This window comes from Pelophylax lessonae, assembly GCF_965119305.1.
Source record: "Pelophylax lessonae genome assembly, chromosome: 12".
Taxonomy (NCBI): domain Eukaryota; kingdom Metazoa; phylum Chordata; class Amphibia; order Anura; family Ranidae; genus Pelophylax; species Pelophylax lessonae.
The window spans coordinates 205,243,882-205,258,156 of record NC_138779.1 but is presented as its reverse complement, the minus strand read 5'-3'; the positions used below and the strand labels follow the sequence as shown (position 1 = coordinate 205,258,156).

General features: G+C 45.4%; 1 protein-coding gene across 1 annotated transcript in view; it reads left to right on the top strand.

The window, feature by feature from the left end:
- ETFB (electron transfer flavoprotein subunit beta) overlaps nucleotides 1-14,275 on the top strand; it is a 110,371-nt gene that overhangs the window by 13,882 nt on the left and 82,214 nt on the right. Inside the window, exon 2 of the mRNA XM_082273702.1 lies at nucleotides 10,982-11,140. Within this exon, the coding sequence (XP_082129828.1) occupies nucleotides 10,982-11,140 (159 nt within the window). The remainder of the gene's footprint in view (nucleotides 1-10,981; nucleotides 11,141-14,275) is intronic.

Genomic DNA, 14,275 nt, shown 5'->3' with positions numbered 1-14,275 from the left:
TCGCTCCATTACAGTAAAAGGAGATCGGCTCAGATTTTTGTATTTTCTCTATTTTACAGCATTGCATCGCTTTAACCAGTTCTGGACCAGAAGATTTTCCCCCCTTAACCACTTTACCAGCGGAGGATTTTGCTGTCCTACGTCCAGGCCACCTTTTGCGATTCGGCACTGTGCGAATTTAACTGACAATTGCGCGGTCATGCAATGCTGTACCCAAACGAAATTTACGTCCTTTTTTTCCCACAAACAGAGCTTTCTTTTGGTGGTATTTGATCACCTCTGCGATTTTCATTTTTTGCGATATTAATTAAAAAATGCGTCAATTTTGAAAAAATAACAATATTTTTCTACTTTGACAGTTAAAAAATATCCAATATATTCAATTTTTGTCATATATTTAGGCCAAAATGTATTTAGCTACATGTCTTTGACAAAAAAATTCTCAATTAGCGTATTTTTAAACGCTTTAAGACCGGAAGGTTTTACCCCATTCCTGACCAGGCCATATTTTGCGATTCGGCACTGCGTTACTTTAACGGACAATTGCGCGGTCATGTGGTGCTGTACCCAAACGAAATTTACGACCTTTTTTTCCCACAAACAGAGCTTTCTTTTGGTGGTATTTGATCACCTTTGCGCTATAAACAAAAAAAGAGCGACAATTTTGAAAAAACAACAATATTTTTCACATTTTTTTTAATATGAAATTCCCCCCCCAAAAAAAGGTAAAAATCAAAATTTTTTTTATCATTATTGGCCAATTTGTTTTCTGCTACATATTTTTGGTAAAAAAAATCGCAATAAGCATATTTTGATTGGTTTGCGCAAAAGTTATTGCGTTTACTAACTAAGGGAAAGATTTCTGTCGTTTTTGGTGTTTTTTTTTTTTTTTTTTTTTTTTTGATTGCGGCGGACAGATCGGACCCTTGACTGACATTTTTGACACTTTTGGGGGTACCAGTGACATTATTATAGTAATCAGTGCTATATATATGCACTGTTACTGTAAAAATGACACTGGCAGGGAAGGGGTTCATTTTTATTGGGGAGGGAGGGGTTAATGTATGCCTGGTGCTTACTGACGTGTGGGGGGAGGGGACTGAGTGACACAGGGACAGATCACATGTTTAGCTATGCTGAACCCTGCAATCTGACCTTGCCTGTCACTTAGGAGATCCGCCCACTTTGTTTACACAAGCGGGCGGATTTCCACACTCGATCCCAGACGAATACAGCGGGAGCGAGCCTCCGGCGCCGCGCGCGCCACCGAGAGAGGGGAATGTCTGGTGACGTAGGTCTACGTCGCCAGACGATAACGAGCCACTTTGCCGCAGTACAGTCAACGTGACTGGTCGGCAAGTGGTTAATGACCAGGCTATTTTTTGCGATTCGGCACTGCGTTACTTATAACGTATATTATACCGCAAAAATTGCGTGGTCTTACGATACTACCAAAATAAAATTGATGTCCTTTTTTTTTTTTCCCTATAAATAGAGCTTTCTTTTGGTGGTATTTGATCAGCTCTGCGTTTTTAATTATTTTTTTTTGGCGCTATAAACAGAGCGACAATTCTAAAAAAACAAACAAAAAAAAAAAAAAACGATTTCTCTATCCTTCATCTACAGACGCAGCTCTGCTTAATCAGACTATAGGGTTATGCTCCTCCCACTAGGGATAGGCACTAGGTGGAAAAAAGGCTTGTCCCCGCCTATAGGGGCTGTCCCAGCAGGCATAACCCCTTAGGCTTTGCTATACTCAGTTTTATTCTGCCTAGTGACACAATTTCAAAAAATCTGCATTGACTCTGGTCCTGAGCCTGGAGTACCTAGGCCTGACTCTGGATTCAGCCTTGGCGAAGGTTTTCCTCCCCTCGGACAAACTTTGGATGACTCGCCTATGCGATTTGTTTGGGTTAAATCGGACAACGCCACGGCTGTGGCTTGCATCAATCACCAGGGGGGCACCAGGAGTGTCCTGGCGGCCAAGGAGGTGGCCGCGATTCTGACTTGGGCAGAAAGATTTGTTTCAGCCCTCTCTGCTGTACACATCCCAGGTGTGGAAAACTGGCAGGCGGATTACCTGAGATGTCAGGTGTTGGATCAGGGGGAGTGGTCCCTACACCTGGAGGTGTTTCACGTACCGTGTGTTAAGTGGGGGACCCCCGAGGTCGATCTGTTTGCCTCCCGCCTCAACAAGAAGGTGCAGAGATTCGTAGCTAGGTCTCGACATCCTCTGACCGATGGCCACAGACAGGGCTGCTGTTAGAAATCGCGGGGCCCCGTACAGACTACCTGGCAGGGCCCCCCCAAGAAAATATTAATGATATATTTAGCTAAAATTACAACAAAATCACTATTATCAGACACAAATATAACATAACTCGCATAATTCCTGCTAAGGCCCCGTTCACATAGCCGCGATCCGACTCGTGGGGGCGAAGTCTATGGCGGTCGCCTCCGGGTCGCCCCAAAGAAGCTCCGGACCCTTTTTCTAAGTCGGAGCGACTTGTGTCGCTCCAATTAGAACGGGTCCGCAGTTTCTCTATGAAAGGCGACCTACCGCGACCTGTGAGGCGACCAGGTCGCCTTAGTGTGAACAGGGACTTAACCACTTTACCTCCGCTCACATGGAGGCTACTGCGGCACTTTGCCACGATCCCGTCCAGTGACATAGACCTACGTCGATGGACTCCTCCACCTGTAGGCGGCGCTCGCGCGCCGCCGGAGGCGCGCTCCCGCTGTTTTCATTCACAGCGGGAGTCGGGCCAGGGGAGGAGCAGCGGCGATCGCCGCCGCTCTTACCCGATCGTCGGGGATCGAGTCTGAAGATCCGCCCACTGTGTGTAAACACAGCGGGCGGATCTCCATAGTGACAGGGAGTGACAGATCGGACTGTTCAGCATAGCTGGACATCCGATCTGTCCCTGTCTCACTCAGTCACCTCCCCCCACACATGTCAGTAAGCACCAGGCATACATTAACCCCTCCCTCTCCAATAAAATTAACCCCTTCACTGCCAGTGTCATTTTTACAGTAACAGTGCATATTTTTAGCACTGATTACTGCAGTAATGTCACTGGTACCCCCAAAAGTGTCAAAAATGTCAGTCAAGGGTCCGATCTGTCCGCCGCAATGTCGCAGTCCCGCCAAAAAAATCGCAGATCGCCGCCATTACGCGTTAAAAAAAAAAAACACCAAAAATGACAAATCTTTCCCGTAGTTAGTAAACGCAATAACTTTTGCGCAAACCAATCAAAATACGCTTATCGTGATTTTTTTTTTTACCAGACATAGGTAGCAGAAAACAAATTGGCCAAAAATGTTAAAAAAATTAGATTTTTACATTTTTTTTGGGGGGAATTTCATATAAAAAAATGTGAAAAATATTGTTATTTTTTCAAAATAAACGCTCCTTTTTTTGTTTATAGCGCAAAAAGTAAAAATCGCACAGGTGATCAAATACCAACAAAAGAAAGCTCTGTTTGTGGGGAAAAAAATGACGTAAATTTCGTTTGGGTACGGCGTCGCACGACCGCGCAATTGTCAGTTAAAGTCGCACAGCGCCGAAACGCAAAAAGTGGCCTGGACGGAAGACAGCAAAATCCTCCGGTGGTAAAGTGGTTAATCTAAAAAAAAAAAAAACGATGTTAAATAAATTAAAAAAGAGATGAGATGAGAAAAATATACAGGCTGGGCAGTTGGAGCTCAGTGATCAGAGAGACAGAGAAACAAAGTTACAATTTACAAATAAACTCCTGAGCAGAGATAAGTGCTGGGAGGGGGGGCCACACAAGAGAGGGGGATTAGTGAGGGACGACTGTCTCTTTCTCAACAGATAAAAGCTGATAGGGAGGGGGACAGATCAGATTCAGGTGCTGGAGGAAGATTTCTGTACTTGTTGTCCATCACTAATCCCCCTCTCTGTGTGGGCCCCCCTGTGTGCTCGGGGCCCCCTACAAGAGGGCTGGTGGTTTCCCCCCCTATCATCGGCCCTGGCCACAGATGCCCTGGGGGCTCCTTGGGGTCAGTATCGGCTGATTTATGCATTTTGCTCATTGTAACTTCTGCTGCGTCTTCTGTGCAGGATAGAGGTGGAAAACATTCCGGTCATTCTGGTGGCTCTAAACTGGCCTCGTCGGTCTTAGTATGAAGACCTCATATGATTGGCCACTGGTACCCCTTAGAGGCTTCCTCTCAGGGAAGATCTGTTGTATCAAGGTCTGATCTTCCATCTTGCCTTAGTCGTTGGCTTTAACGGCATGGCCGTTGAAAGTCAGGTGTTCGAGAGATAGGGGTCTCTCTGAGTCTGTAATCCCCACTCTCTTGAAGGCTAGGAAGTCGACTTCTCGCACATGGAAATCGTACATCTTATTGTGCGAATCACTGAAAGTGCACCCTTCCTTGTTTTCTATCGCCAGGGTTTTGGCTTTTCTACAGAAAGGGGTTGAAAAGCGGTTGGCCTTGGGTACTATCAAAGGCCACGTTTCGGCTTTGGTTATCTATTTTAAATGCCCATTAGCCAAGCATGCCCTTATCTGGACGTTATATTCAAGGTGTGAGCCATTTGGTGCCTCCGTAGCGATACCCGTTATCGCCATGGGATCTCAATTTGGTGCTGTTTGTTCTCCCAAATTTTCTCAAAAGGAGGCTTTGAAAATTTCGCTGCTTGCTTTATTTTAGAAGGTTGCCTTCTTGGTGGCGATCACTTCTGCCCGCAGAGTGTCTGAATTGGCGGCGTTGTCTTGCCGCTCACCTTATCTGGTGGTTCACAGAGATAAGGTGATACTTCGACCTAATCAGTCGTTCCTAAGGTGGTTTCTGATTTTCATTTAACCACTTGCCGACTGCCACATGACTATTTACGTTGGCAAGCAGCCCCTCACAGGCAGAGCGACGTAGGGCTACGTCGCTAGCCTGTGAGGGTCTAGGGAGCGCGGTCACAGACCCCCCCCCCCCCCCCGGCACGCGTGACCGGCGGACCCGATCACTCGCGATTGTCGGGTGGAGAGGGAGAAAGGCAGGCGGCTAATGTAAACAAGCCCCCTGTCATTCTCCCCTGTGTATGAATGGAGATCATACGGTTCTACTATGTAGGACCGTTGATCTCTGTTCTTTCACTAGTAGCCATGTCCAATCACAGTTAGAAGCACGCCCCTAGGGACACACTTAACCTCTCCCTCTCAAAAAAAGTTAACCCTTTCACTGCCAGTGTAATTTTTACAGTAACAGGGCATATGTATAGCACTGATTACTGTAGTAATGTCACTGGTACCCCCAAAAGTGTCAAAAATGTCAGTCAAGGGTCCGATCTGTCCGCCGCAATGTCGCAGTCCCGCAAAAAAAATTGCAGATCGCCGCCATTACGCGTTAAAAAAAAAAAAAAAAACAACAAAAATGACAGAATTCTTTCCCTTAGTTAGTAAACGCAATAACTTTTGCGCAAACCAATCAAAATACGCTTTTTGCTAATTTTTTTTTTTTGTTACAACATCTGTAGCAGAAAACAAATTGGCCTAAAATGTTAAAAAAATCTAGATTTTTACATTTTTTTTTTTTTTTTTTGGGAATTTCATATAAAAAAAATGTGAGAAATATTGTTACTTTTGCAAAATTGACACTCTTTTTGTTTATAGCGCAAAAAGTAAAAATCGCACAGGTGATCAAATACCACCAAAAGAAAGCTCTGTTTGTGGGGGAAAAAAAAGGACACCAATTTCGTTGGGGTACAGCGTCGCACGACCGCGCAATTGTCAGTTAAATTCGCACAGTGCTGAATCGCAAAAAGTGGCCTGGACGTAAGACAGCAAAATCCTCCGGTGGTAAAGTGCTTAAAAGAGGTGCAGATGGTGGGGATGGGTTTTTCTGCACATTAATACCAGGTCGCAGTCATCAGGATTTCTTCCCCAGGAGGGGAGTAAGTCAGGGTCCTGTAGCAGATATAGCAAGGAGGGATCAAGCTAAAGCGTAGGGAGTAGTGGAGTTACAACAAAAATTATATTTTGTTTTTTCCTTGTGTTTGGGGGTTCCCAGACCACCAGAGCCCCCCATCTCCGGCAACACCTGGATGGAATACTTCTGATAGACGCTGCATTTCCTGCATCTCCAGGCTTATTTTTTCATTTTGGCGATAATGCGCCTTTAAAATACACCTAAACCCAAACTTGATGACATTTACTTTGCTAAACCATTTCATATCTACTAATTCCTGTTTATTTTTCCCGAAAACACCATTTTAATTATTTTTTGGTATCTCGGAGCTGCTGATCCTCTCCAGCCTCTGGAGATCGGTTTTAGGATTTGTCATGTTAGAGAACATTTAGAAATGTTAAATTGTGCCCAAGCAAAAGTCTGAAAAGAAAAAACAAAATCCACATTTTATATTCTTTCCAAAAACTCAGTGCACATCCTGGTGACTGCGCCTAGACAGTCCTGTAATGCAGCCTCCCATATTTTATAAGCCCCGGAAGATTTACCCCCCCCCCCGGACCAGGCCGGTTTTTTTTGCGCTATCGCACTGCGTTACTTTAACTGACAATTGCGCAGTCGTGCGATGCTGTACCCAAATAAAATTTATGGCCCCTTTTTTCCCCCAAAAAAATAGAGCTTTTTTTGGTGGTATTTGAGCACTTCTGCGGTTTTTAGATTTTGCGCTCTAAACAAAAAACTGACAATTTTTTAAAAATTGCTATAAAATATGTTTATTAATAAATTAAAAATTCCAGCATATATACCATTTGTGTGTAGGCGCTCTAACGTTTGCATAAACCAATCAATATACGCTTATTGGGATTTTTATTTTTTTTTTAACCAAAAACATATAGAGTCCTAAATTCATGACACAGCTCCAAGTGTTACTTTAACTGACAATTGCACAGTCGTGCGACGCTGTACCCAAATAAAATTTATGTCCTTTGTTTTCCCCACAAATAGAGCTTTTTTTGGTGGTATTTGAGCACCTCTGCTGTTTTTAGATTTTGCAGTATAAACAAAAATAAACTGACAATTTTGAAAAAATTGCTCTTAACCACTTAAGCCCCGGAGGATTTGGCTGCTAAACGACCAGGGGGTATTTTGCGATTCGGCACTGCGTGACTTTAACGGACAATTGCGCGGTCGTGCGACGCTGTACCCAAACGAATTTGACGTCCTTTTTTTCCCCACAAACAGAGCTTTCTTTTGGTGGTATTTGATCACCTGTGCGATTTTTTGATCATGCGCTATAAACAAAAAAAGAGCGTAAATTTTGCAAAAATAGCAATATTTTTCACATTTTTTATATGAAATTCCCCCCCAAAAAAATGTAAAAATCTAAATTTTTTTTATCATTTTAGGCCAATTTGTTTTCTGCTACCTATTTTTGGTAAAAAAAATCCCAATAAGCGTATTTTGATTGGTTTGCGCAAAAGTTGTTGCGTTTACTAACTACGGGAAAGATTTCTGTCATTGTTGGGGTTTTTTTTTTTTGCGGGACTGCGACATTGCGGCGGACAGATCGGACCCCTGACTGACATTTTTGACACTTTTGGGGTTACCAGTGACATTACTACAGTAATCAGTGCTATAAATATGCACTGTTACTGTAAAATGACACTGGCAGGGAAGGGGTTCATTTTTATTGGAGAGGGAGGGGTTAATGTATGCCTGGTGCTTACTAACGTGTGTGGGGGGAGGTGACTGAGTGACACAGGGACAGATCGCAGCTATGCTGAACACTGCAATCTGACCCTGCCTGTCACTTAGGAGATCCGCCCGCTCTGTTTACACAAGCGGGCGGATCTCCACACTCGATTCCCCGACGATCGGGGAAGAGCGGCGGTGATCACCGCCACTCCTCCCCTGGCCCGACTCCCGCTGTGACTGAATACAGTGGGAGCGAGCCTCCGGTGGCGCACGCGCGCCGCCAAGAGAGGGGAGTGTCTGGTGACGTAGGTCTACCTTGCCAGACGATAACGAACCACTTTGCCGCAGTACAGTCAATGTGACTGGTCAAATACCGGTTGGACCCTAGACCAGTGATGGTGAACTTTGGCACCCCAGATGTTTTGGAACTACATTTCCCATGATGCACTACACTGCAGAGTGCATGAGCATCATGGGAAATGTAGTTCTAAAACATCTGGGGTGCCCAGGTTCCCCATCACTGCCCTAGACCACCTCAGGTAAGCCCATGTCATCTGCCAGGGTAACCTGCTTGTATACCTGGCTAGTGGGAGCCTCTCTACTGCTATAGTTACCTGAGCCCAACCGTGACAACAGCACTTACTGTGAGTCCGGTCTCCTTCCTCTGTTGTCTGCATGAGTTACTTCTGACCACTCATGCCGACACCAAGCAATGCTGGGTGACACCCTGTCCCTCTCGAGCACACAGCAGACCATTGACAGCCTCAACTGTGCATGTTCCCTATGAGACACTAGGGGGCATTTGTGTCCATTTTCTCCACTAAGGTCTCAGATTACACTGAGCTATCCTCTAAGCTGTGTTGTGTGTGTGTGTGTGACGTCAGATCCCTGCCTCCCACAGCTCAGAAATGCTGTATAAACTGTGCAGTTTGAACAGATGTGGAGAAGAGAAGACTGCAGATAAACAGTAACAACTTTATGTAGGAAGATTTGTTTGCCCCTGCCCACTGTCAAATGACGGCAAAGCGGCTCTTGTTCTGGGACAACGTCATATGATGGCCCATCAGTGCCACCAGTCAGTGCCCACCAGTGCCGCCTATCTGTGCCCATCAGTATCCATCGGTGCCACCAGTCAGTGCCTACCAGTTCGGCATATTAGTGCTACCTCATCATTGCCACCTTATCAGTGCCCATAAGTGGCACCTTATTAGTGCTCATCAGCGCACATCAGTGAAGGAGAAACATTACTTATTTACAAAATTTACTGACAGAAACTAAAACTTTTTTTATTTTTTCTACATTTTCTATTTTCTTTCTTCTTTTTTTTTTTTTTGAATAATAGAAAACCCAGCTGTGATTTAATACCACCAAAAGAAAGCTCTATTTGTGTGAAGAAAAAAAAACATTTTCATTTGTGTACAGTGTTGCGTAACTGCGCAATTGTCATTCAAAGTGTGACAGCGCTGAAAGCTGAAAATTGGCCTGGGCAGGAAGGGGGTCAAAGTGCCCGGTATTGAAATGTTTCATCTCTGTGTATCACCTGAGGTCAGTCCCTGCACTGGGGATATGTAAAGGTTTACAACCACTTTTAAAGTGGCCTATAGATAAAGATAATGTTTATGTTTGTGGCTGCTGTATAGGCGTGCGCAGTTTTAAAGCCTGGAATGTTTGGTATCTATCAGTGTAACATCATCTTTTATATTTTACAAAAAATGTGTGTTGTGTGTTTTTTTTTTTTTTTTTTTTAAACTGCTGCGCAAATACCATGTGACTTAAAAAAAAATTGCAATACCTACCAATTTGTTGTAAACACATCTGACCGTTCTTCTCTCTGGAATGATCACAGAGCTCCTGTGATCCTTCTATACAGGATCACAGGTCTCTGTGATCATTTCACAAACCCCGCCCCCTTACAGTTAGAAACACTCCCCTAGGTACACATTTAACCCTTTGATCGCCCCTGGGTTAACCCCTTCCCTGCCAGTGTCATTAATTATTACAGTAACAGTGCATATTTTGAGCACTGATTGCTGTAGTAATGTCATTGGTCCCCCCCAAAAGTGTCAAATATCAGTTAGGGGTCCGGTCTGTCCACTGCAATGTCGCAGTCCCACAAAAAATTGCAGATCACCGCCATTACTAGTAAAAAAAAAAAAAAAAATAAATAAAAATGACCCAAATCTTTCCCGTAGTTAGTAGACGCGATAACTTTTGCGCAAACCAAAAATCAATCGAAATCAAAAAACGTTTATTGCACTTTTTCTTATTTATTTTATGATATGTAGCAGAAAACAAATTGGTCTAAAATATTAAATTATGATTTTGTAAATTCTTTTTTTTGGGAATGTTGTATAGCAGAATGTGAAAATTGTTTTTTTTTTTTTTTTTATATTTTATGATGTGTAGCAGAAAACAAATTGGCCTAAAATATTAAATTATTATTTTTTTTTTTTTTGGGGAATGTTGTATAGCAGAATGTGAATTTTTTATTTATTTTTTTTTTTTTGATATTTTATGATATGTAGCAGAAAACAAATTGGCCTAAAATATTATGATTTTTAAATTCTTTTTTTGGGGAATGTTGTATAGCAGAATGTGAAAATTTTGTTTTGTTTTTTTCCAGAATTGTCAATTTTTTTTTTTGTTTACAGCGCAAAAAATAAAAATCGCACAGGTGATCAAATGCCACCAAAAGAAAGCTCTGTTTGTGGGAAAAAAAGGACATCAATTTTATTTGGGTACAGTGTCGCACGACCGCGCAACTGTCCATTAAAGTAACGCAGTGCCGAATTGCAAAAAATGGCACTGGTCATTTAGAGCCGGTTCACACTAGCGCCACTTGTCAGGCGACTTGTCAGCCTGACAAGTCGCGGTCCATTGACCACTACAGGACCCGTTCTTATAGGAGCCACATAAGTCGCTCCGACTTAGAAAAAGGGTCCTGTGCTACTTCGGGGCGACCTCGGAGCGACTTGCATTGACTTCCATTATGCGAAGTCCCTGCAACCTGCAGCTTCGAAGTCATGGTGCATGGGAATGAACAAGTCGCCCCCGAAGTAGTAAGGAGTCGTGTCGCGCTAATGTGAACCGACTCTAAAGGGGAAAATCTTCCTGTCCAGAAGTGGATAAATAACGCATACACACGCGTGTACTTTATGCTACCTGCATACATCCTCAGTGGCAGTTGAATGTATGTTTGTTTATGTTTGAGGTTTTTTCTACTGTTTGTGTAATAGAAATAAGAATGTGGCATTTTCTTTATCTGCCCGCACAGCGTCTGCAGCGTATTGTATAAGCGGACTCGCTGTGCCGACCACATATAAAGATACAAGGATCACATTTTTTATCTTTATGCTCGCAGATCCGCGTGAAGCCGGATAAGACCGGTGTGGTGACCGATGGGGTGAAACACTCGATGAATCCCTTCTGCGAGATTGCCGTGGAAGAAGCCGTCAGATTAAAGGAGAAGAAGATAGTCAGCGAAATTATCGCCGTCAGCTGCGGCCCGCAGCAATGCCAGGTAGGAATTCTGGTATCAGCCGGGGGCTCCTGGGAAGGTTTCTGCTGCTGATCTGAGATGGTTTGTGTCTTCCAGCGCTATCTGTATACATCCCTCATCTGTATACATCCCTCTCAGCGCCCGCATGCTGCTTTCAGCTGCGGTTCCCAGCAGGGCTGCAGGTTTCTTGCTTCGTGATGTTGTAGAGGCCCTGGGTGAAATTTGTTTGGTTTTCATACAGTTCAAAATCATGGCAAAATGCACATCAATAAAAGTAGGAGAGGTAAAGTACCGTATTTATCGGCGTATAACACGCACCTCACATTTAGGAGAGAAATTTTAGGAAAAAAGCTTAAAATTTTAAATAAACAGCATTGAACTCCGAACTATTTTTTTAATCAAATGCAGTCTTGCCTGTGCCCATGAATGCAGCCTAGCCAGCGCAGTTTCCACAAATGCAGCCTAGCCAGCGCAAGTGTCCCCAATGCAGCCTAGCCAGCGCAAGTGTCCCCAATGCAGCCTAGCCAGCGCAAGTGTCCCCAATGCAGCCTAGCCAGCGCAAGCCGAGCCAGCGCAAGTGTCCCCAATGCAGCCGAGCCAGCGCAAGTGTCCCCAATGCAGCCGAGCCAGCGCAAGTGTCCCCAATGCAGCCGAGCCAGCGCAAGTGTCCCCAATGCAGCCGAGCCAGCGCAAGTGTCCCCAATGCAGCCAAGCCAGCGCAAGTGTCCCCCAATGCAGCCGAGCCAGCGCAAGTGTCCCCCAATGCAGCCTAGCCAGCGCAAGTGTCCCCCAATGCAGCCTAGCCAGCGCAAGCCGAGCCAGCGCAAGTGTCCCCAAGGCAGCCGAGCCAGCGCAAGTGTCCCCAAGGCAGCCGAGCCAGCGCAAGTGTCCCCAAGGCAGCCGAGCCAGCGCAAGTGTCCCCAAGGCAGCCGAGCCAGCGCAAGTGTCCCCAAGGCAGCCGAGCCAGCGCAAGTGTCCCCAAGGCAGCCGAGCCAGCGCAAGTGTCCCCAAGGCAGCCGAGCCAGCGCAAGTGTCCCCAAGGCAGCCGAGCCAGCGCAAGCCTCGCCAGCGCAAGTGTTCCCAATGCAGCCTCGCCAGCGCCATGACATTGCATGACTTTTTTAAAAAAGCCAGGCAGCTCTGAGGCTGAAGGGGGCGGGCCGTGCGAGGAGAAGCCCCGGGGCCTATGATATACGTCACACGTCCCGTGTCCCGGCATTGGCCCACTGCGCTGTCTATCATAGGAGGCGGGACTTCCTATGACAGCAGCCCTCGTCCTTCCTTCTGCTCGCCCGGCCCGCCCTCCTCCTCCTCTTCCTTTCAGCGCTGCCCGTTTTTTTTTTTTTTTTTTTCACTATATCGGCGAATAACACGCACTGGTGCTTTGCCCTCCATTTTTAGGAGGAAAAGGTGCGTGTTATACGCCGATAGATACGGTATTTTTTTTTTTTAACTCCAGGTATAAAAAGAAAAAAAATTTAAAGGCACATTTAAAAAAAAAAAAAAAAAAAAACTTTAGGTAAGAGTCGGTTCACACTATGGCGACACGACTTCGGGGGCGAATAGTGAAGTCGCCGTGCACAGCGACTTCGGCGCAACTTGCACGGACTTCACATAATGGAAGTCAATGCAAGTCGCTCCGACTTCAGTCAAAAGTAGTACAGGAAACTTTTTTCTAAGTCGGAGCGACTTGAGTCGCTCCTATTAGAACGGTTCCAATTGCACTGAATGGACCGCGACTTGTCAGGCGACGAAGTCGCAATAGTGTGAACGGGACTAAAGCTGGATACACACTATACAACTTTTGTTGTTCAATTTCCTTTAGATCACAGGTGTCAAACACAAGGCCCGCGGGCCGAATCTGGCCCTTCAGGCCATTTCACGTGGCCCTTGCACCTTTCCTGCAGCTGCTGCATCTCCCTCATCTCTGCCCCCACCTTGTCTCAGCAGATGGCAGCAGAGAGGACAGAACTCCTCTGCCAGGTCATGTGATTTCCCCCTGCAGCTGCAGGGAGGAACACCACCACCCCCCCCCCCAACTCAGCAGTTGGCAGCAGAGAGGAGGACACAACTCCTCCTACGGATCCTGCACCTCTCTGTGCAACCAAAGCACCCCCTCCTATCCGCCTTCATTGGTCTCAGCATTCAGCAGACTCCGGCAGCTGACTTCAGCCCTCCTCCAGACCCTGTAGTTGCTGCTTCCCAACTCTGCTTCCAGCTTCTTCCCAGCAGCAGCACATGGTAAAGGGGATGCACTGTGATGTAAGGGAAGGTGGGGGCTTCAGACTCCTGATAGTGGTGGGCTACAGATAGAACCGGCCCTCTGAGGGCAACCATAATGGTGATGCGGCCCACAATGAAATTGAGTTTGACACCCCTGCTTTAGATTTACCTTCCAACTATGTAGTAGTGCAAGGGCTGTCCTGATTCCATACAAATTGAAAGAGTTTAGGTTTGACCTCCATAATATATGGTTTTGGTAAATCTAAAGAGATTTGTATAATATGTATCCAGCTTAAGGGAGGGTTATAACCCTTGTCAGGTTTTTTTTTTTTTGCCATCTGTGTCCTATTGGGGAAAATTCTCTTCACTTCCTGTCCCATAGACAAAACAGAAAGTGAAAGGTAATCCATCCAGGGAAATCCTAGTGTCCCCATCGGAAGATTTCCCCTGTATTCCTGTTTATTATGGGAATTTCTTATACTTTCACCCTCTCTATTTGTCCTGTGTAACCACTTGCCATCGACGTACTGTATATTTACGTCGGCAAAGTGGCTCTCCCAGGCACAATCACGTTAATAGGCGTCATCTGCCTGGGAGAAGCTAGGGGGCGAGCGCGTGCCGCCGGGGGCGCGCCCCTGCCCCCTGCTCGTCAGCGGTGACGCCAGTGCGGGTGTCATCAAATACCACCAATGGAAAGCTCTATTTGTGGGAAAAAAAGGACGTCAATTTCATTTGGGTAAAGCGTCGCACGACCGCGCAATTGTCCGTTAAAATAAAACAGTGCTGAATCGCAAAATAGGGCCTGGTCATTAAGGGGGCAAATCCTTCCGATCTTAAAGTGGTGAAATACCGGGGTTATGGCAGCAGATAGCTGCCATAACCCCGTTTTTTTTTTTTTTTTTTTTTTTTTGTGAGCGGTACGCTTTAACATAA